General features: G+C 40.8%; 1 protein-coding gene across 2 annotated transcripts in view; it reads right to left on the reverse strand.

Moving 5' to 3' along the window:
- Positions 1-23,239, reverse strand: part of LMO4 (LIM domain only 4) — a 51,934-nt gene that overhangs the window by 11,205 nt on the left and 17,490 nt on the right. For both annotated transcript variants that reach the window (XM_073571497.1, XM_073571498.1), the window contains exons 3-4: positions 7,756-7,852; positions 7,346-7,501 (exon numbers count right to left, since the gene is read on the reverse strand). In XM_073571497.1, the coding sequence (XP_073427598.1) occupies positions 7,346-7,501; positions 7,756-7,852 (253 nt within the window). The remainder of the gene's footprint in view (positions 1-7,345; positions 7,502-7,755; positions 7,853-23,239) is intronic.

Here is a 23,239-nt window from a genome sequence, read left to right on the forward strand (position 1 = left end):
ACATAAAGGATGAGATACAGTGACAGCTATTTTTTGCGAGTATTTTATAACATCTTTCAAAGGAGGGGAAAAAAAAAAAACTGAACCAAAACACTAATTCATAGCATAAGTGCCTAGAAAGTAATAGCATGCAAATATTACCTCTTACTTTTGTCATTATATACATTAATGAAAATACTGTGCCGCTAAGATATTGGGTCAATAGTTCTATAAATGATACATAGCGCATGTATTAAAATACTGGTCCCTCTAAACCAAATAATTTACAAAATCCGAAGTTATTATTTTATTTGCCTATGCCGAGGAGAGAATAAAAGCTTTTTTTCCCCCTTTAATTTTCACCGCATTAATGAAGTTTCTATTGCAAATCCATATAGTAGCAGCAACTGAAGTATGCATTTTTTGTTTCACTGCAATAACTCAGTGCAGCGTGATTGCCTGGGTTAATGATGAAAAAGTCAAATACGCTATCAGAGCTGATGGAAAAATCTATCACCAATTTGAAATTAAAATTCATATGTGGTCAATAAGATTTACTACCCGTGCAAGTGAAGCTGTAAAGAGTAAATGAATCAATGTCATCAATACATAATCAGTATGAAATATGATGTGAATACAATTATGTGCAGGAGTCGGGCATTCCTTCTTTTTTCCCTGAACCAGCGCGGAATGAACAGACTTAGTGAGGACTGACAGTAATTGGTACAAATTAGACACACACAGTTATCAAAATGCACTCACTAGAATAGCAAGGAGACTTATTAGGAAAATGAAGCTAGATCTTTAACAGTCTCCTTCTCGGAGATCTTGTACAACTGTTGATCTGAACTGCCGCACTCATACATTCATTTCAATCTGTCGGGAGGAACACATGTCGTTGTGGAAAATTGTATTTTTTTCTCATTATGTTGTGTTTTTGTAATAAAAAAAAACCCCAGACATAAAATGTTCATGAGAATAGGGCTTCATACATATAGCGGCGTTGTGTTGACAGGCGCATGGGGCCACTCTACAGTAAGAAGCTTGAGCCACTCTGTTGCCATTGGGTCCTCGATAAAGAGCCACATTACAAAAATAGGATTTCTGTAACTCCGCTCCAGATGCTTATGTACTCCACGTGAATACAGTAGATTATTGCGCTAGGTGTGCAAGTGTGGTTGCAAGTTTTCCCCTTTGACTTTATATAGGAAAAATTGCATTGTACATTCCTGTAGATCTAGTTTCTACAGAATACGTGGGCCTACCTGGGTAGCGTGGGTGGGACACAGGGTACAGTTGCCCTGGGTGCATAATGTTTAGGGCTACGCAAAATTTATTTATCTTTGCTGGGGGTGTCAAAGAAGTTCCATGTCACACAATTTTTTTAAGGGACTCCAGGGCCTTTTTTTTAAAGGGGGGGGGGGGGGCTCTAGGGCATTATTAAGGGGTTAGACAATGTAATTCTTGCCCTACTCAAGACACTGACAACCTACATTATGCCACTGCGTGAGGAAGCCAACTGCAGAGATTTAGCGATAATGAAAAAACTTTAACTCCCAGAATATTAGAGTCTTGGAGGTGGCAGATCCCTGAACAAAGATTATTATATTTACATACACACATTATAACTACATATACATACACACACATACACACAAACACATTATAACACACACATTATAACTAAATATATACACACACATTATGACTACATATACATACATACACACATACTATAACTACATATACAGTACATACACACACCATTATAACTACATATACACACACTATAACTACATATACATACACACACATTATAACTACATAAACATACACACACACACACTATAACTACATACTGTATACACACACACTAACTACATATAAATACACACATTATAACTACATATACATACATAGACACACTACAACCACACACACATACATATAAACACATAGATACATTATATAAGGTGTGTGCACATAAAACCAGAATTAAAGATGGAAAACACTAGAATTAGACATAGGAAGTTAACGGTGATATTACATGATCTGAGAAGGGCTCAGTGTGAGCCGAAACACTACCCAGACATGTGAGTCTGAATAACCTTACCACGTTTTCACTTTGAAGATTATGGAGTGCTGCCTTCATTCTCGCATCTTTATTTAATTTTGGGCAAGTATTGGACTTTTTTTTTGCCTGGGAGGCCTGGCACCCACTAGTGATCATTGTGCTGTTCCTATTTTTTGTATAATACATTATATGTGCAGACACTAATATATATATATATATATATATATATACACACACACATACACACACACAATAGAAAAATGGAACAGCACAATACCATATGGCGGGTGCCCAGGCCTCCTCAGCAATATCCAATACTTGCCCAATCCAGGCAAAAACAAAAAAGAAGGCAGCATTCCAGTGTTCAAAGGTGAAAGAGAGTGGAATTTATTCAGACCCATATAACATGGCGACGTTTCAGCTCATACTGAGCATATATATTATATATAATCTTTATTACACACATTACCTACAAACTTTCTAAGATCACGTAATATCACCATTGACTTCCTATGTCTAATTCTAGTGTTTTCCTTGTGTAATTTAACTTCCAATATGTAATAACATGGACCTGGATACCAGGTCACAGATTTCATGAGAGGAGCAGTATTCGATAATACAAGCTGCATCGGGTGGCGTGTATAACGTAACCACATGTGGCGGGCCAGTAGACATATAGTCTGGATCTATAAAGTACTCCAACTTGCAATTATGTGTTTGTTGTTTTAAGCAGATAAATAAAATTGCTCTGGATAATTATGTCGGATCAAATAGAGACACAAAAGGAAGTGAAATGACAAGTTAAATGTTGACAAAACAGTTATTCTGCTAGACAGGAAGGCTGGAAATGACATTTACTGAGCTCAGCCCGATGCAAAGACGTGAGATCACGTCCTATCAGGAACCACATGCAGGAAATAAACAGAGGCTACACATAGGATTAATAAATAATGGACAGCACTTGATTTGGTTTCCTTAAATATGGAGATCTGGTTCCTAGATATCATAGGGAAGGCGTTATTACTAAGATTATCCAGGGTGATGATGGGACTGTCAGCAAAGTGATCTCTTTACATTAAGCCATCTATAGGATAAGGTGAGGGGGGAGAAATTACAATGACAACATATCATGGTCCTTTATACAGTGGGGAAAAAAAGTATTTAGTCAGTCAGCAATAGTGCAAGTTCCACCACTTAAAAAGATGAGAGGCGTCTGTAATTTACATCATAGGTAGACCTCAACTATGGGAGACAAACTGAGAAAAAAAATCCAGAAAATCACATTGTCTGTTTTTTTTTCATTTTATTTGCATATTATGGTGGAAAATAAGTATTTGGTCAGAAACAAGCAATCAAGATTTCTGGCTCTCACAGACCTGTAACTTCTTCTTTAAGAGTCTCCTCTTTCCTCCACTCATTACCTGTAGTAATGGCACCTGTTTAAACTTGTTATCAGTATAAAAAGACACCTGTGCACACCCTCAAACAGTCTGACTCCAAACTCCACTATGGTGAAGACCAAAGTGCTGTCAAAGGACACCAGAAACAAAATTGTAGCCCTGCACCAGGCTGGGAAGACTGAATCTGCAATAGCCAACCAGCTTGGAGTGAAGAAATCAACTGTGGGAGCAATAATTAGAAAATGGAAGACATACAAGACCACTGATAATCTCCCTCGATCTGGTGCTCCACGCAAAATCCCACCCCGTGGGGTCAGAATGATCACAAGAACGGTGAGCAAAAATCCGAGAACCACGCGGGGGGACCTAGTGAATGAACTGCAGAGAGCTGGGACCAATGTAACAAGGCCTACCATAAGTAACAAAACTACGCCGCCATGGACTCAGATCCTGCAGTGCCAGACGTGTCCCACTGCTTAAGCCTGTACATGTCCGGGCCCGTCTGAAGTTTGCTAGAGAGCATTTGGATGATCCAGAGGAGTTTTGGGAGAATGTCCTATGGTCTGATGAAACCAAACTGGAACTGTTTGGTAGAAACACAACTTGTCGTGTTTGGAGGAAAAAGAATACTGAGTTGCATCCATCAAACACCATACCTACTGTAAAGCATGGTGGTGGAAACATCATGCTTTGGGGCTGTTTCTCTGCAAAGGGGCCAGGACGACTGATCCGGGTACATGAAAGAATGAATGGGGCCATGTATCGTGAGATTTTGAGTGCAAACCTCCTTCCATCAGCAAGGGCATTGAAGATGAAACGTGGCTGGGTCTTTCAACATGACAATGATCCAAAGCACACCGCCAGGGCAATGAAGGAGTGGCTTCGTAAGAAGCATTTCAAGGTCCTGGAGTGGCCTAGCCAGTCTCCAGATCTCAACCCTATAGAAAACCTTTGGAGGGAGTTGAAAGTCCGTGTTGCCAAGCGAAAAGCCAAAAACATCACTGCTCTAGAGGAGATCTGCATGGAGGACTGGGCCAACATACCAACAACAGTGTGTGGCAACCTTGTGAAGACTTACAGAAAACGTTTGACCTCTGTCATTGCCAACAAAGGATATATCACAAAGTATTGAGATGAAATTTTGTTTCTGACCTAAAACTTGTTTTCCACCATAATATGCAAATAAAAGGAAAAAAAAACAGACAATGTGATTTTCTGGATTTTTTTTTCTCAGTTTGTCTCCCATAGTTGAGGTCTACCTATGATGTAAATTACAGACGCCTCTCATCTTTTTAAGTGGTGGAACTTGCACTATTGCTGACTGACTAAATACTTTTTTTCCCCACTGTATGTGTAGAGGGTTCATATACTTATATAATACGTTAGTAAAACACCGTAAAAAAGCCAACAGTGACAGACCGGTAAGCGAGGAGAGGACCCTGCCCTTATAGACGGTTACATAAAGGCGCCTGTCTGGCGACGGTCTCGGAGGTCACAGCTTATTTTTCCTGGACTTTAATTACCAGTAAACAGACATAAAAAGGCGCATTAATTATTTCATCTGGAATTATAATTAAAAGTCTCTTGTGGCTAAAAGTCCTTGTGATGTTCTCTCGTGTAAATGCTTCATATTCTACTCAGCAGTTTCTTAGTTACATCTGTTTCTAAAAAACCCAAACAAATGAAAAACCTGATGACAAATATGGCCACCATTACAAATCTGAAGGGTCATCGCCTCTGCGTAGGCATGTGCAAATACATCTTCTGCTGTCCACAAGGATCGCGACAAAGATTATCCATTCAGGCGTCTAAAGGAGCCGAGTGACTACCAGTCTAAGAGCTATAATGGTGGCCATATTATCAGTCGATACATTGTGGCATGTAAACTCCGGTACAAACCTACAGATCACCTCCAACTTGTCCAACTTAATGGATTAATCAGAGGCCGATATTCCTCCTCACCTGGGGTCCGTCACCTCAGCATGCACATTCTGATTGACGTTAATGTATTAAATGCCACAATTATCTGTGAGGGTCTGAGCAGCAGACCTGTACCCTCACCAGTAAGGATGGGTGTAGGACATCCTACGCTCCACTACATCTACTGTCCTGCAATCACATACTCGTAAACCTAAACTTTGCAAATAGTACAAAATTATGTAGTCCTTGTAGTTACCTCTCAATCCAGCAATGAAGAACAATGGCCCTGAATTTCTGTAGCATTAGGTCCTAAGCAGTAATGTAGACTACTGGAGGTGCACAATGTGCTGTTCATGGGTAAAAATAAAATAAATAAGGAATATATGTATAACTCAAATACCCTTCGTTCCCCGGTCTGAAACCGGCAAATCCACACTGGGGGGTTTCATACATCTGCAATCACACAGTGACTGCAGACTTATCGGTTTCGGCAGGACAACCCCTTTAAGTAGGTTAAAAATATTCTGCTTTCAGTTTGCCACTACTTTTAGGGCGCAAGGTCAAGCTGCTCTACACCCTTTAAATTTTATAATCTTCTTCATAACTGACATGGCTGAACACAATTCATATCTGGCACTAACAAGGTCATTAAAAAAAATGAAGTGAAATAAAGTGAACCTGTCAGCAGGATTTTGCTCAGCAAACTACAGACACTGTCAGGTTGGTACCATTACACTCATTAAGATACCCTGGTTGATGACATCCGTCTTGTGGTTGTTGTTTAATCTGTATTTGTATTTTTCAATTAATAAGGTTCTCGTGCTTCGGGGCGGGGCTGTGTGTGAGAGGGTGGGGTTGGCAGGGCTTTATTTCATGCTCTGTTCTCATAGTCATCCTTATGGTCTTAACGGACAGGTCACTGATCCTTTAGTTACGGTACCTGCCCCCTATCTTACATACTACATAAAAAAAATTTGGCTGCAGCAAAATAGTGCTGGCAGCGGCACCTGCGCAGTAGCATCTATCCCTTACAGCTGCCGCCATACTGCTGGAGTCAAATTTTTTTTTTCTCCAACAAAATGGTGGCAGTGCATGAGCAGTATCATCTGTTGCTTGCAGATAGATGCTACGGCGCAAGCATTGACGCCATTTTGCTGCAGCTAATTTTTTTTTCCCTACAACAAAATGTCAATGGCAGCGCATTCGCAGTAGCATTTATCATCAAGCAATGCTCTTAATCTGTGCAAGCCCCATCCACTGGTGGGCAGTGCTTGCGCAGATTGAGAGCATCACTTGCCAATGGATGCTACTGCACATGCGCCATTTTGTTGGGATGAACAAATATTTCCACGCCAGCAACATGGCGGCAGCGCAAGCACAATAACATCTACTGTTAAGAGATAGATGCTACTGCGTAGGTGCCGCTACCGGCGCCATTTTTACGGAGGTTTTTTTTTCAAAGCTAAGACTTCTAATAATACAGTAAGTGTTTTGAGGCAACCACCCAAAATTGAAAATGGTATTTTAAAGTGTTGGGTCTTCTCAAAGAACATGTCTTGTGCATAGATCAGTTGGAAATAAAATCTGTATTTAAAAAAAAAAATGTGGGCTAGATAAAGTGGTGGTCTTGGGGTAAGATGAAATGGTGATTTTTTTTGCAGCTTTTTTCTGCACTAGTATGCAGAGTATAGGTAGGTGGTTTTAATGCATTCATTAGAATAGGTAAAAAGTGCAGTGATAAAAAAAGGCATTGCAGCTCAAAAAAAAAAGCTGTAAAAATGCCACGTGTGAACAAGCCAAATGTAGTTCCTTATTATTTACTTTACCATAATCATAAAATAAATCAGATCTGTTCTGCATCTGATGGCTGTAATCATGTAAGAAATGCAAATAAGGACAGGAAAAATAATTGTGACAATTAGCCTCCTGGAGAAAAAAAAAAAAGCTTGTTAATAAAGAGTCAAGTATTCACCTTCTGGTCTGGCAGTAGTGGATTGCTCTGAAGTGAATTCAAATGACCATTGATAAGAGCTGTAGGTCTATCATGTTCGCAGAATAAACTGCCATTGATGTAGTGAAACCGGTCCCCTGGGACGAGGCGATTCCGACAGGTTGAGCACGTAAAACACTGCACGGCAGAAGAAGAGGGAAGGTAACAGAAACAAATTAATCAACGAGGGAAGAAAAAAAATAATAAAAAAAAGGTTGATAAAATAATACTACAGATCATAGCTTCAATCAAGTGATTAAGCAAACTCTAATGGGGATTTGGTTTAACTCCTTTGATGCCAGACACAGTTAAATACCCCATGTTCATGATAATAAAAAAAAACAAAAAAAACCCACAATACTTAAAACTAATCAGATAGCATCGATAAGTACCTTGAGATGATAGACGTTTCCTTGTGCCCTCATGACCAGTTCGCTGGCTGGAATTGACTGCCCACAAGCACTGCAAGCGCCACTATTTCCAAATAACCTATGACAAGAAAATGAGGATTGATCATTGTTAACGATACATTGTAGCTCCAAAATGGTTATGGATTATAGGTACAGTGCCGGACAGAGGACATGGGAGGAGGAAATAATAAAATAAAAACTTTTGATATATCTTATATTAATAAAATGATATATATATTTTATTTTCTTATTTTTTTTTTTTTAATATCTAAAAAATAATTGATTTCTTATTTATTTTACAACCCTTCTTTGATTTGCAAGGAGTCACGGGATTTAATAAAAAAAAAAAACGAAGTCTTACACCTCAAGGAAATGCAGACCCACATTTTTATCAGATTTCCAGGCTGATCATAAAACAAAAATCTAAACTAGATACAATTCATGACTGGAGTTTAAATGCATTGTGTCCTTGAAATTATTTGAAGAACTCTCTTTTTTTTGTGGTTTAATCATATCAAGAGATATGAGTCATCAAAGGGGTTAAGGGGATTTGATTGTATATCTAAGAAGACATCATGCTCGGTGTATTGAAACTCTAGCAAACCGCCATCAGAGCAGAGTTTCCATTAGGAAGTCACTGCTATCCAGGTTGATATATAATGTGGATGGGTTAACCTTTTCAATCATAGTGTCAACACTTTAGATTTGCCTCCGCTCATCTCTTTCATTCTAACCTTCTCTCTCTCTCTCTTGATAATGAAATGCTTGCTCCGACTTCCCTCTATCTGCTCCTGAGTCCACAATTTAGATTACTTCATCTCTGCTAGCAACAAACTGAATGAAATTTCGATTTGAGCAGAAAGTAATTTACCGGGATCTGGACCCATTTGTCATCATATCTCTCTGGGTGTTTGTTGTATCACTGCAGTTTTCCTATGCAATCAAATGAGACCACAACATCTGCCATAAGGATAGGGGGGGGAGTAGTGTTGAAAGGGGGAGGAAATGGGAAATTAAAAAAAAAAAAAATTATGTACATAATTTCTTAATACATTTAAGCACTCGCCAAAACAGTGCACACGCTAGTTAATGAAGATTGCATTTTACCTCTCCGTCAAGCGAGCGAAAAGTTAATTTCATTTGACATTTTGCCTTTCAGGAGGCACTAGTGGCTGGCTCATAATATCTACAACCCAAGGATAAGTCTTTACTAAATGGACAGATGTTAATTACTGAACTTTTTTCCCCCTTAATTTAAAGGGAAAGCTTATGTGGCTCCCAAATTGAATCTTAAGATTGGCTTGCCTATTATTTCTAGTGGATTAGAGCGCTGACTGCTTGACAATGTAAAGGACAATGGTCTTACATTTCCTTCTCTAATAGAACTTTTAATAGACATTGGGGTCCAAAAAATAAAAAATGAACACCTGTGCATAAAAGCGGAGAAGTTGACCCTGGCAGCCAGTCTAATTATATACAACTAAAGTAGAATTCCTATGACTTGGCATCAAATGTTTCCGTTTTATTTCAGTACTAGGCCTAATGTTTAGCGATTTCTCAGAGAGTATGAGGCCATAAAACTATTTCAAGGGCCTTGCTACCCATAGCAACACTTCAGCTGTGTGAACTGGTTTGGACTGGTTGCTATGGGCAACAAGGATATGAAGAAAAGTCATCTGTCACTGCCCAGAGCAACCAATCACAATGCAACTCGTGTTTTCTTTATTGAAACTTAAGATGCACTGCAATTGGTCAATTTAAGAAATAAATATAAAAAATGTGGTCCCGTTGTATCCAACTGCTGGAGTCTATTGGTGGCTCAGTAAATAGTATAGTTGCCTTAAAGGGGGTATTCTCCAGATAATAAGCTTTATTATGCTTTAAATTACTCAGATAGCAAGACAATAAGTTTACAGTTGAAATGCTTTTATCCCCCATCTGCTTTTATTCTCCTGCAATGAGAGCTTTTATCTCACATAGTGTATAGTTGGTTTCCATGGAGCTAATGCTTGCCCAGACCCTAGTTGAGCGCAAGCAGCAGCTAAATCCCAAAATAGTGGTTAACTCCCAATATCCCAGCCACCTTTGTCCAGCCCATTGATTTATATACACCAGTTAGCTGCTCACCATGCTCCTCCTACCTCTCAGCTCCTGATAAGCTGTTAAACTCTAACAGTGTAGACTTGTAAAAAAACAATGATAGCTGAATGTGTTACAGCAGAATGTGTGCTGAGCTTTACAGTTCCACTAATACTACAGCTGTGTTCCTCTCCGTTACAGAGGAACTGTAACTCAATGAGGAGAGCCCGCTCTGCCGGAAACCAGGAAGTGAAGAGACTGGAAATCTATGGGCAGCTCAAGAGACACCTTGAGAAAGCCCTCCTTTAAAAAGGTATGTACACATGACATCTTTTTTCAGGTGGATTCTGTCTGGACCCGCTTGAAAAAACAGAAAGAAAAAAAAAAACCACCATGCACACACAAATTCGTAAAGAAGCACCATTAGCATTTTCCAAAAACATGTTCTGCATCAAAAAGTGATGCTGGTACGCTGGCGTTTAAAATATGCAGTGTGAACATACTATTAAAGCACTGGGATCCTGGGTTTAAGTCAGAGAACCATCTGCATGAACTAGTTCTCCGCTTGTTTATATGGTTTGCGGGTCCTCTCGTTTCCTCTCAATACATTCTTACATTCTCATCGGTTAATGAATCTCCGCACAGTGCCGAGTATTAGGTTTAGGTTAGTGCTATATAAAGTAAATACAGGTAAGTTCTTTCCTTGTAGACTGGAGTTGTATTCTTGATCAGCCTTTGAAATATATTATATTGATTTTATACAAAACTGGGATTTGGCCAGTCTTTGAAACCATACAAATTAGGACCACTTTATTCAATAATTTTTGAAGATAACTTTTTCTGTTGTCAAAGTAGAATAAATTTGTCTTACAGCAGTTCTACTAAAAGTAGATCTCAACCCTCTAGCAGGTCTTGCATAATACAATACTAAGGATCAGTGGGAATCGTCTTCAGAAATGGCCATGCTGGTGGCATTGCAGAAAACTGAAGACAACCACTCTGTTGCCTACTAGTGTTTTCTACTGCTCTAGTTGCCATCTAAACCCTATTTGTTGCCTAGCTAACACATTGACTGCAGAGATTTCTCACCTTATCTGAATGAACTCCCAAAAAGGGAAATGACACTAAAAAAACACTCCACTTTACAGAGTTTAAAAAAAAAAAAAAGTGGACAATGTCTCGGTAATGTCATACCCTATGATCATCAACATGTACATGGGCACAGCAATTGGTGAAATCGTCTAAATAGGGAATAACACATTTCAAGTAGTGATGAGAGAATGTACTGGGATAAGGTGCTATCCGAGCATGCTCAGGTGCTAACCGAGTGACTTCGGTGTGCTCGAATAATATGTTTGAGTCTCACGGCTGTTCAACAGCTGCAACACTTCAGAGATTGCATGTCACTCGGTTAGCACCTGAGCTTGGTCGGATAACACCTTAACAGAGCACAATCGCTCATCACTAATTTCAAAGTTATCACTCGGACATAACCAAATCATCCACACCACTCCGGTTAACTATTTATACAGATGATCTTAAAGGGATTGTCCTCTTACCTTTTATTACTCCATAGCCCAAGATGTGTAAAATAAGTTTTTACTTTCCTTGGAATAGCACCAACTCTCTGCAGCTGCTCTGGTCTTTGTTGATCAGCTGTAGCAATGATATGTTTACAAAGCTCATAACCACTGCAGCTAATCACTGGGTTCAACTGATGTAGACAGCAAAAGCCACTAAGCCCACTTATTAGCTGCAGTATTGTAGACTTGATGTCACCACTGAAGCCAATCAAAATAGACCCGGAGAGTAATGTAAAGGTAGTGATTAGTGAAAAGCGAGTACACTCATTACTCGGGTTTCCCCAAGCATGCTCGGGTGGTCTCCAAGTATCTTGGCATGCTCGGAGATTTTGTTTGTGTCTCCCCAGCTGCATGATTTATGGCTGCTAGCCAGCCTGAATACATGTGAGGAATGCCTGTTTGTTAGGGAACCCCCACATATATTCAGACTGTCCAGCAGCCGTAAATCATGCAGCTGCGGTGATGACACAAACAAAATCTCAGAGCATGCCAAGATTCTCAGAGACCACCTGAGTATACTCGGAAATCTCGAGTAACGAGTATACTCGCTCATCACTAGTAGTGATGGATCCATGGAGGCTGAGTAAAAGCTTAGCTTGTTACTTTTTTTGTCTCTGACAAGAGAATTTTATTTATGAAGTCATGTCACCATACACAGGCAGCAAGCACGGTGGCTCAGTGGTTAGCACTGCAGCCTTGCAGTGCTGGAGTCCTGGATTCAAATCCCACCAAGGACAACATCTTAAAGAAGTATGCATGTTCTCCTTGTGTTTCTGTGGGTTTCCTCCGGGTTCTCCGGTTTCCTCCAACACTCCAAAGACATACTGATAGGGAATTTAGATTGTTAGGCACATCGGGAACAGCGATGATAATGTGTGCAAACTGTAAAGCGCTGCGGAATATGTTAGCGCTATATAAAAATTATTATTACTCTGTCATTGATTGTCAATCTCTATAGTGCATGGAACAATATAGGCTGTGTAAGTAGCAGCCTGTATTCTGCTAACTTTTGTCCACTTCAAGGGAGTTACACAAGAGCGGATGTACTCTCTTTCTGCAAGAAAAGGATGACTCTTTTCCAGGTTGTGTTTGGTATTACACACTTAAATTCACTTTTTAGGTGTGGAGATGCAACACCAGACACAGTTAATAGTTATAAGTGGTGCTGACTGTAAAGCTGCCCATACACATAGGGCTAGGTTCATATTTTTACAGAGCATCATGTTGGTGTATGTTGTAATCCTCAAAATAAATATTCTGATGGGAACCCCGAATGAGGCCGACAGTCAATGTGGGCATGGTCTGGCCTCCACCCTAGCAGTATTTTTTCTAGACATGGAAAATAAAATATAGACTTTTTTCACTCAAAATTTTTGTGCATATCTGAAACAGGAGACTATATTGCCAGGGTAGAGGCCAGACTGTGCCCACAGAAAAGTTTGGGGATTCGAACAAAACTTCAGAACGCCTAGCCTATGACAAGTATTGCTTTAAAACTATTCTCTCTCCCATACATGTAGAATTTGGCTATTTTAGCCAAAGTGTATGGGTGCCTAAACATCCGTGCCAGCTTTGTTTGTGTCATGCCGATAGCCAGATAGTTCAACTACCTTTCCTACTTACAACTGACCAGCCAGAATTCCTTCTGATACTTGTGTATGGTCAGCATAAATCTTGTATAATTGCATGCTTTCTCACTTCTTTATGCTGCTACCCATTATCTCCATTAGGTATTCCAACTGACCACTAAATGAGGTCATGGACAGGATTAAGATCTGTAATAATTCCCATCCTTATGATACGTTTTACAATATCAATTAGGATGTAATGTGAAAATGATATTTCATCATCTCTTGTACCCTCAGGAATTAAGTTTAGCAAATATGTTGATCTAAAGTAGAGTACATTTTTCTAACAGTTATAAAACAGTCTGTGCTCTAATTTGGATTCAACCACTTTGTATCACAGAATTGACCAGTTTTAAAAAAAAAAAGTTTTTAAAGTTTCATGATACTTTTTATATGGTCCACCAATATCTAACATATTGCACACTTCAAAATCTATCCAAGAAACCCTCAAACTGAAGGTTGATAAAACAGGTATAAATAGGTCTACATGGAGTTGGTTATCCCTGTGTGCCACCGTACAGAGGACCATATGGAGACACGAAGCAGTAAGAGGTCACTGGAACCCTGTCCGTGAGTTGCAAGGTGCACAATGCCTTCAGCTGCCCCATTGATTAAAGAACCTCCCTTGAATTTCAAACACGTTAAACCAAGCTTATATAAAATATTTTTTCTAAGAGCCAAGACAAAAAAAAACAAAAAAACAACCATTCCTAGAAAATAAATTGAAGGCCGAGCTACAAAGGCTGCCCACCTACAACTTTCCAAACTATGTCCTTCTTTCAATAATCGCTTGGAAAGCCTTGTTCAAGTATGATTACCCCTAGGATATCTCTGAAATAAACTGAGGAATGCCCAGTGTGCTTTTAAAGAGGTTCTGCAATTGAATTGTCCCGCAGTTGAAGAGACAGCCTTCAAGATAATTAATGGCGGTCTTCAAAACACAATAGCAAGACTGCAACTGTCCCTCTGCCACCCAGTTGGAATGTACCGCTTTGCCTGGCAGCACAGCAGGGGTTAATAAAGAGTCTTCGCCACTACCAGTGCTTCTCATTACAGCAACATGCTTCCTCCTTAGGAAAGGAAAAAAAAAAACTAATTGCCCAGAGTTTTCTGAATCTGATCTTGCAGGAGGCTTGTCATGTTCAAACTACTAATTTGCTGTCGCCACTTTATTGAAAATAGCCTGTAAGTTGTTATTAAATGTATCGACTGAACGACAGGGAGAGTAGTAAAAACTGCCCCTTAAGATGGCTTTTAATAGGAAGCCCGAGAAACAAATTTTGCAGCAGCATCGATTTGGAGAGTTCAATCAAAACTCCATTTCAAAACTAATTAGTCTGAGGCCCGGGATCGCACGCTGACACGTTCCTGCAGAATGCTCAGGGTGGTGGGAGAGGGGGGGGAAGGGGGCCCAGAACACGAGGTACTTCCGGACACAGGAGCCTTTGGCTGGCAGGCCCCTTATACAGGCACTACACAGAGGAGAGCTGAGGCAGGGCGGATTTAGGAAGTTAATGCATCCGAAATACCTAAAACAAACCTTGCTTTCACTGCTTGAGGGCCCTTGCAACATTCAGCTGCTAGTTACATTCTTTTTTTTTTAACTCTTTGTTAAGATTGCACTACCAGCAGTCTCAGTTGTGGAAATACCATTGGTGCAACCTGTGCAGCTGCACAGGACCCAAGAGGTAAGGGAACAACGACTACAACCTTCAAAGAAGCCAGTAGTGTTTACCACAGCCGTATGATCGAGGACCACTACTACAGCTTTCAAAGAAGCAAGCAGCGTCTAGCTTAGAGGTAGGATAGGGGACCACTACTACAACCTTCAAAGATGCCAGCAGTATGTACCACAGCCATATGATCGAGGACCACTACTACAACCTTCAAAGAAGCAAGCAGCATCTAGAGGTAGGATAGGGGACCACTACTACAACCTTCAAAGATGCCAGCAGCATCTAGCATAGAGGTAGGATAGGGGACCACTACTACAACCTTCAAAGATGCCAGCAGTATGTACCACAGCCGTATGATCGAGGACCACTACTACAACCTTCAAAGAAGCAAGCAGCATCTAGAGGTAGGATAGGGGACCACTACTACAACCTTCAAAGATGCCAGCAGCATCTAGCATAGAGGTAGGATAGGGGACCACTACTACAACCTTCAAAGATGCCAGCAGTATCTACCACAGCCTTATGATCGAGGACCACTACTACAACCTTCAAAGAAGCAAGCAGCATCTAGCATAGAGGTAGGATAGGGGACCACTACTACAACCTTCAAAGAAGCAAGCAGCATCTAGCATAGAGGTAGGATAGGGGACCACTACTACAACCTTCAAAGAAGCAAGCAGCATCTAGCATAGAGGTAGGATAGGGGACCACTACTACAACCTTCAAAGAAGCAAGCAGCATCTAGCATAGAGGTAGGATAGGGGACCACTACTACAACCTTCAAAGATGCCAGCAGTGTCTACCACAGCCGTAGATTGAGGACCACTACAACAACCTTCAAAGAAGCAAGCAGCATCTAGCATAGAGGTAGTATAGGGGACCACTACTACAACCTTCAAAGAAGCACGCAGCGTCTAGCATAGAGGTAGGATAGGGGACCACAACTACAAGCTTCAAAGAAGCCAGCAGAGTCTAGCATAGAAGTAGGATAGGGGACCACTACCACAACCTTCAAAGAAGCCAGCAGAGTCTAGCATAGAAGTAGGATAGGGGACCACTACTACAACCTTCAAAGAAGCCAGCAGAGTATAGCATAAAAGTAGGATAGGGGACCACTACTACTAGCTTCAAAGAAGCAAGCAGCGTCTATCAGATGTATAAAAAGTGCATTATGATGAGCTATTGGACGATAAAGCTCAATACTTTTGTTGTGCAGTGTCCCTTTTCTGTTTGTGTCCATCCTTAAGCAGACAGACCTGTTTAAGTATCAGCTGCTACTATGAGCCTAAATCAGGGTTCTCAAACACACGGTCCATGGGCCACATGTGGCCAGAGTCTGCATCATGTAGCCTCAGAGCACCTGAGATGATCTCGTCCCGGTCGAGGGGGCACATGCCCACTGATTCCAGTGTTTCTCTTCAGTTGAATGTGCATCCTCTGATGCACATTCAATTGAAATTTATTGCAGAGCCCGACTCTCTGCACCACGATATTAGCCACCAGCAATCAGAGGCCGGCAGCTGACGTCAGTGTGCCAGTTTCGGGCAGTGTAGGGAGTCACTGCCAAGCATAACCACAGATGTAGAGAAGAGGACGCTGTTTGCCGAGTATGTGGGGACAGGAGTAGGATTTTTCTTGTTTTTTATTAAAGTGTATGTAAAAAAAGGACAGAATTGGGGACATTACTAGAAGATGGGGACCAGAACGGGGGACAGTACTGCAGGAAGAGAACATTAGGACATTACTAATATAGGCAAAAAAGTAAGTTTCTTATTGTCGCATCCGTAAATATACAAACTATAGAATCATACCATAACCCACATGATGAATGCCATTAAAAAATTAATGCCATGCGAAAATGTTGAAAAAAAAAAAAAAGGCACAACTGAAAAGGTCATCTCATCCTGCAAAGGAATGCAGCCCGTGAAATTCAAATATTTTCTATGTCCGGCCCATATACCCAGCCACGTTTGAGACCCCTGACCTAAACGATCTTGTGTTAGATATTACCTCATTATGTAACCTGTGTTTCCGAGTTGTACTGAAACTAAAAGTCCCAGCAGAAACTTTAAAGTGAGGATGCAGAGCATTCTGGGTCTCATGGTTCAGATAGACCACACAGATATAACTATTTTACTTGTGCATAGACATCAGGTGACCATCTGTCAAACTCTATCAAGTCTGGAAAGATGACCTTATGAAATGTAAAGGGCTCTCCCGACCAGCATGTACAAGTTACCTTTTAATTGCATTTATTTTTTTGCCTCTTTGTTAAACACACATACACACTCATCTGAGCAGAGTATGCATGTGTAAGGGAAGCTGTAACCAAAGGAATAGCTGGTAACATATGGTAATCCCAACTGTGTCTAATTAGTCAGCTGAACCCACTGATATCGATGTCGGCCAGATTTTCTCCCGCCAGCTGATGTTGGGGATGAAAGGATCCAGTCTGTTGAATTTGAAAGTTGATTCTTTTGTTCTACCTTGATATAAGCCACTGTTCATGGAGTCTGGAAGAGTCTCTCTCAGAGTACACCGAAGTGGTCAGCCAAGTCAAGGGTTTCCATGTATGGGGGAGTCGGGAGAGATAGCCATCAGCCAAATGATCGTTTGGGCAACATCTATTTAGTGCATATAAGGAGCTGTAAAGGAATTTTCCCACAAATAAAGTACATTTTAATCAATAGATCCTGGGATAATAATAGTTTCCACAATTGGATGCGAAAAAATAAATGTTTCTGTACTGAGATAATCTTATAAATGTGCCCCTGCTGTGTACTGTGTAATGCCTGTGTCTGACCGTACAGGAACATGGTCTGATCGCATCTCCTGGACAGGAGAAGATGGAAAAGAGTTTACAGACAGGACATCACGGGATCACAGATGTCGGTTTCTATGAGGCAAGACCGTTAAAAAAAAAAAACAACTTACCTCGCAGAAACAGAGGCTGTCTTGTCTGTATTGTCTCCTTTGCTTCCTCCCCTGCCCAGGAGCTGTGGTATGATCAGACTATGTCTCTGCATGGTCAGACACAGACATTAAACAGTACACAGCAGGGGCACATTTATACGATACATATATTTTTTTTTAACTCATCCAGTGGTGGAACTTATTACTATTCCAAGACTTAAAGTGTACTCTGTTCGTTCGACAACCCCTTTAGGCCCTCTTCACAAGTCTGTGGTTGCAGTACATGTGGCATCTGTTTTTCATGGATACCACACCTTATGATCTATGGTGCTGTATACATGTCCACTTTTAACCAGCAGCAGAGATGACAAGGGCCAATACAAGTCTATGGGTTCGTGGAAAACATACAGATGGATGTACATGTTTAACATTGCAAAGCATAAGAAGTTTTGGAATTGATTTTTCTTAATCCATACGGGGTGAGGAAAAAAAAAAAAAACACAGATAGCAAACTGACCAAAAAAAAACATTTTTTTCCAGTACCGGTATTATGGTATTACCTATGTGTGAGGCGGGCCTAAATGTGAATGTCCAGCTTTAAGTCAGCCCTTATCTTTAGACCTGAATATGAAATGCTCATGTATGGGATTTCATTTCATAAAACGTTTTCTGTTTTACTGCAGTCGGGCTGTATAACTTTTTTTTAACCAAAAAAAAATTATATCTATCGAATAGCAACAAATTATTTTTAAATATTGAAATCTATAGGAAACAGATCATAATGGATGGCATGAGAGGTACTCAAAAAAGGAAAAACAAATGCAAAAAAAATGGAAACTAGAGTCCATTTATAATCAGATGTGTGTTTTGGTTTCTTTAAACATGGATCGATTAAAAAGAAAAACTTTGCTTTCCATATAGTATTGGTTTATTGTGCTTTTTTTTTTTTTAATCAAAAAAGACTGGATCTCTTAGGCTATGTGCACACGTGTGGAATTCCATTTCGCGGGAAATATGCGAGAAAACTGCATTTTAAATTCCTGCCTTTTTCCCGCGGAAAAACTAGCAATTTGCAAGCGAAATTAGCTTGCAAAATACTAGCGTTTTCCAAGCGATCTGTAGCATCGCTTGAAAAACTGACTGACAGGTTGGTCACACTCGTCAAACATAGTGTTTGACGAGTGTGACCAACTTTTTACTATTGAGGCCGCCTAAGCAGCCGCAATGGTAAAAAGATATAAAGTTTAAAATAATAAAAAAAATAAAAAATCGTGATATTCTCACCTTCCGATGTCCCGCGCAGCGTCCCCGATCATCGCGATGCTGCCGGCAGGTCCCTTTCCCAGGGATGCCTTGCGACAATGACCTTTGATGACGTCGCGGTCTCGAAGGTCATTATCGCAAGGCATCCCTGGGAACGGGAGTTGGCGGGAGCATCGCCGAGGCCTGGTGACACTGCAGGGGCCGTCGGAAGGTGAGAAGAACACGATTTTTTATTTTAATTCTATTTTTAACAGGGATATGGTACCCAGGGCCTGGAGGAGAATCTCCTCCCCTCCAGACCGTGGGTACCATACGCAAATGTTCTGCTTACTTTTCGCATGGTGGGCTCAGCAGAACAATGCATTACTATGTGTGCGGATTTTCCCGCGATTTCGCACGAAGAATGAACATGCTGCGTATTTCTCCGAGATGCAATTCCGCCGCGGAAAAATACGCAGCATTAGCACAGCTTGTGCGGAATGCCATAGGAATGCAAGGGATTTTTTTTCTTGCGTTTTCGCGGCAAAATCGCGCGTTTAAAAACGCAGCGAATTTGCAAAAAAAAGCTACGTGTGAACACAGCCTTACAAATGGATGACAACTTGACATGTGAATGGAGACTTAAGCCAAGGTCAGTATTTTACCTCAGTATTTGTAAGCCAAAACCAGGAGTGGGCGATAAATACAGAAGTGGTGACGTGTTTCTATTATACTTCTCTTGATTGTTCCTCTCTTGATTCTGGCTTACAAATACTGAACATGGACATATCCAAGGGTGTCCAAATAGAAAATGGCTGGCACTTCAAATCAATACAACAACACAAATTCGAACTGAGTAATAATAATAAGTGGCTGGAATGAAGCGAACCAGAGTATAAACTAAAATGAATAATTTCTATTAAGTCATCTATTTATATAATTGCCTTGTAATGTTTTCATTTCCTGTCCTGTCCAGATGTCACCGTATCCCAGAATTCCAAGCGGAGGAAGTTCACCAACCGCCATATTGGGACACCCAAGTGATGGGTGCCTCAATATGGAAACTGCTGATGGTACCAACCTATTGCGCGGTACCACCAGCGGATCACCGTCGCGAATTCCGCGCAGGCACAGTAAATAATTCGGCTGATCCTGGCGGCAGATGCGTGACGTGTCTACAGGCAGAGGAAGCCGGTCACATTAAAGGGGTTTTCCCATGAACGAACGTTCATTGTCTGTCTGACCGTGTTCGGAGCATACCACATCTCCTGGGAAGGGGGAGGAAGCAAAAGACAATACTGACATTACAGCAGGGGATCACAGAGGATTCATTTTGTGAGGTAAAATATTTCACTGACAGTTTTTAAACAATATTTTACCTCACAAAATGTATCCTCTGCGATCTCCTGCTCTGATGTCAGTATTGTCTTTTGCTTCCTCCCCTGCCCAGGAGCTGTAGTATGTTCTGTACACGGTCAGACACAGGGGTGAGAGAGACAGAGCACAGAGGGGAGACAGCTCAAACAGGACAGCACATGAGTGGAGAACACAGCACAAGAAGGAGAGAGACAGCAGACAAGGGGGATAGCATATGGGGTAGACAGGTCAAAGAAGAGCGAACAGATGGGAGAAGAAAGCACATGGGGAGAGAGAGAGTGGATTGGTTGGTGAGCGCATGGTGGGGGGAGAGATTCTCAATGCTGCAAAGCCTGCCCCCATCGTGACATTACCGCCCTCCCGATGAGATAGCATCGGGCCTCCATCTAATTTGTTAAAAACATAGAATACAATACGAAAATAGTATAACAAAAAACAGAGTGCCCCCGGACGAAGTTGGACGCGAAACGTACGTTGGGGTGAGGAGGGCCACTGAGTTCTATCTACACAGCTGTGCTCCATCTGGCTACCCTGGTAACATTTTAGTTACCATACTTATGCTATTTCAGATAATGTTCTGCAGAGTAGTCTTCATACAGCTTGTATTATTTTCACAGACCTTGATGTATACATTGTGTTTATCCTACTACTATGGTTTTAAGTGCAGCTCTTTTCTCCACATGTGACTTATAAGATAGCAGCACAGCACAGTCCCCCCTTTTTTGGGTGCTCTGTTTTTGTTTTATTATTTTTGCATTTTATTCTATGTTTTTAAACAAACGACTTAATAAAAATTATTTCGTTTATACTCTGGCTCGCTTCATTCGGCTACTTATTACGTCAGTCCGAATTTGTGTTGAAATACTGAACATGGCCTAAAAGTTCGTTCTGTGCGAATAGACTGTCATAGTCCTGAACAGCACATTCTGTTTACACAGAACAATGATTTTTAAGCAAGCTTTTTGCTTGATTCTTGGTATTGGGATCCTGTTTACTTTGGAAGATTATAGAGAAAGGAGCTTCCTTGAAAATATTCGGTCACGATACGTGCCCTGCATAAATTAACCTTTAGGGTGCATTTAGGCATCAGTTTTTCCCATACCTATTGTAGTCTATGTGGCTGTTTACACGTCAGATTTTGATCACGGCTCAAACTCGTAAGTAAGGGTATGTGCACAAAATGTCTGTTATCCAGTTCAATATGTACTATAACCCATAAGAGACGCTTCAGGAAAAAACACCACCATTTTTTCCTGAAGTCTATTCTGCTTGAAAACGTATGTGGGTTTACCGGTATCTAGACGTATGTGCACAATGAGACTTCAAGTGGATTCTGCCTGACAAAGTGCTGCAAAATCATCCCATAAAATGAACATATTGCTGTGCACTTGATCCTTCGATCACTTCTTTTAACCGCTTCAGGTTTCTGGAAACCCTCAAGTGATTAAAGGGGTATTCCCATCTCCAAGATCCCATCCCAATAAGTAGTAGGTGTAAGAAGCAATATTAGCAAATACCTCCAATTACAAATGCAGTATAGTTCTTCTGATTTGCTATATTGCTTTCCCATTATAGGGCATTGCAGTAGCTTAGGCATCCATGGTTATGAGTCTATGACCACTAACAGGTAACTGTCTCTATATCAGTGGTCATAACCAAGGTTACATAAGGTCCTGCAATGCCTGCACATGAGAAGATGTAGCAAATCAGAAAAACTATACTACATTTCTAACTGGACAATAAATAAAGAATAAATTATTATTACTCCATCTACTACATATTGGGATAGGATTTTGGATATGGAAATACCCCTTTAAATGAAGTGACTTGCACATTCTTACCAGTATACAGTGATATATGCCGGTAGCGGAGCAGCCGCAAGAATGACGGCAATGCCGCTTTGGAAAAGTGATTGCCATCATTTTCCTGAAAAAAAATTGGCAGCCGCGTGTAAATTATGCTGTGTGCACGTAGTGATTAGACAGTCTATAGGCCATGTTGGGATTACCAGTCAGGTTGCGAGATCACGAGAAAGAGGAAGGATTAAAAAACAAAACAAAACTCAACTTCTGTAACTCATTTCTACTGACTTGAATGTCAAATTGACGGGACAAGGGATCATTATTTCAGTGAGTGGCGCCATGCAAATTCGTCCTGCCCGTACCGGTTCTTGACGGCGCATCTAGAACTGCTGGTGTTGATGGGAAGCCCCAAAACTATGAAATGTATATTCAATGGGGGAGTTTGTGTTTAAGTGAAGAAATCAGCGCTGAATGTAACTCAATGAAGAGCAGGAATGCAATAGGATTCTGCAGCGGAGGAGACACAGGTTACAAATCTCTGCTCAGTAATGAAACTACTCCCATCATGTACTGGCAGCACGATGGGATTTCCGGCTGCAGATTACAGCTATAGATCAGATATTGGAAGTAAATATCGGAGATTAGATCAATATTTTAGGAGCAGATGGCAATAGGATACATGTTAATAAACAGTTATAAGTCTAGTGTTACACTGTAAACAAACCGAGCTGTCAGAGGGCGTTACGTCTGCTGCCATCTTCATTAGAAGTCATTAAAATGTCATCTTTTGTTCCTCCGTTAACAGTTTGTCACTTAAGTGAGTCACTGGACCTTTATACAAGTTTGTAAGCCACATTAAACTTCTGCAGTCTGCTGTTCTGCATGTGGACACAGTCAATTTACTTTATGTTAATGTACCCGGCATCGGGCTCTAGAACTTTTCATCAGGACGCCGGAGCGATGCACAAAGAGAATGAAAACGTATACTTGGAATAGAAGGGAGTTGCATCCATACGCAGGTTCAGGACCAGCACTAGAACTTGTGCACCTGTTGCTCCTGGATTTTATCTGTTGATTTGTAGGGGGGGGGGTCCGACTCTCAGCACACTCACTGATCAGCCGTATGAAGGGGCCGTGGCACTTGTATACATGCTTCATCTTTTTTA

This window comes from Dendrobates tinctorius, unplaced genomic scaffold, assembly GCF_039654945.1.
Source record: "Dendrobates tinctorius isolate UK_male_01 unplaced genomic scaffold, ASM3965494v1 ptg000029l, whole genome shotgun sequence".
Taxonomy (NCBI): Eukaryota; Metazoa; Chordata; class Amphibia; order Anura; family Dendrobatidae; genus Dendrobates; species Dendrobates tinctorius.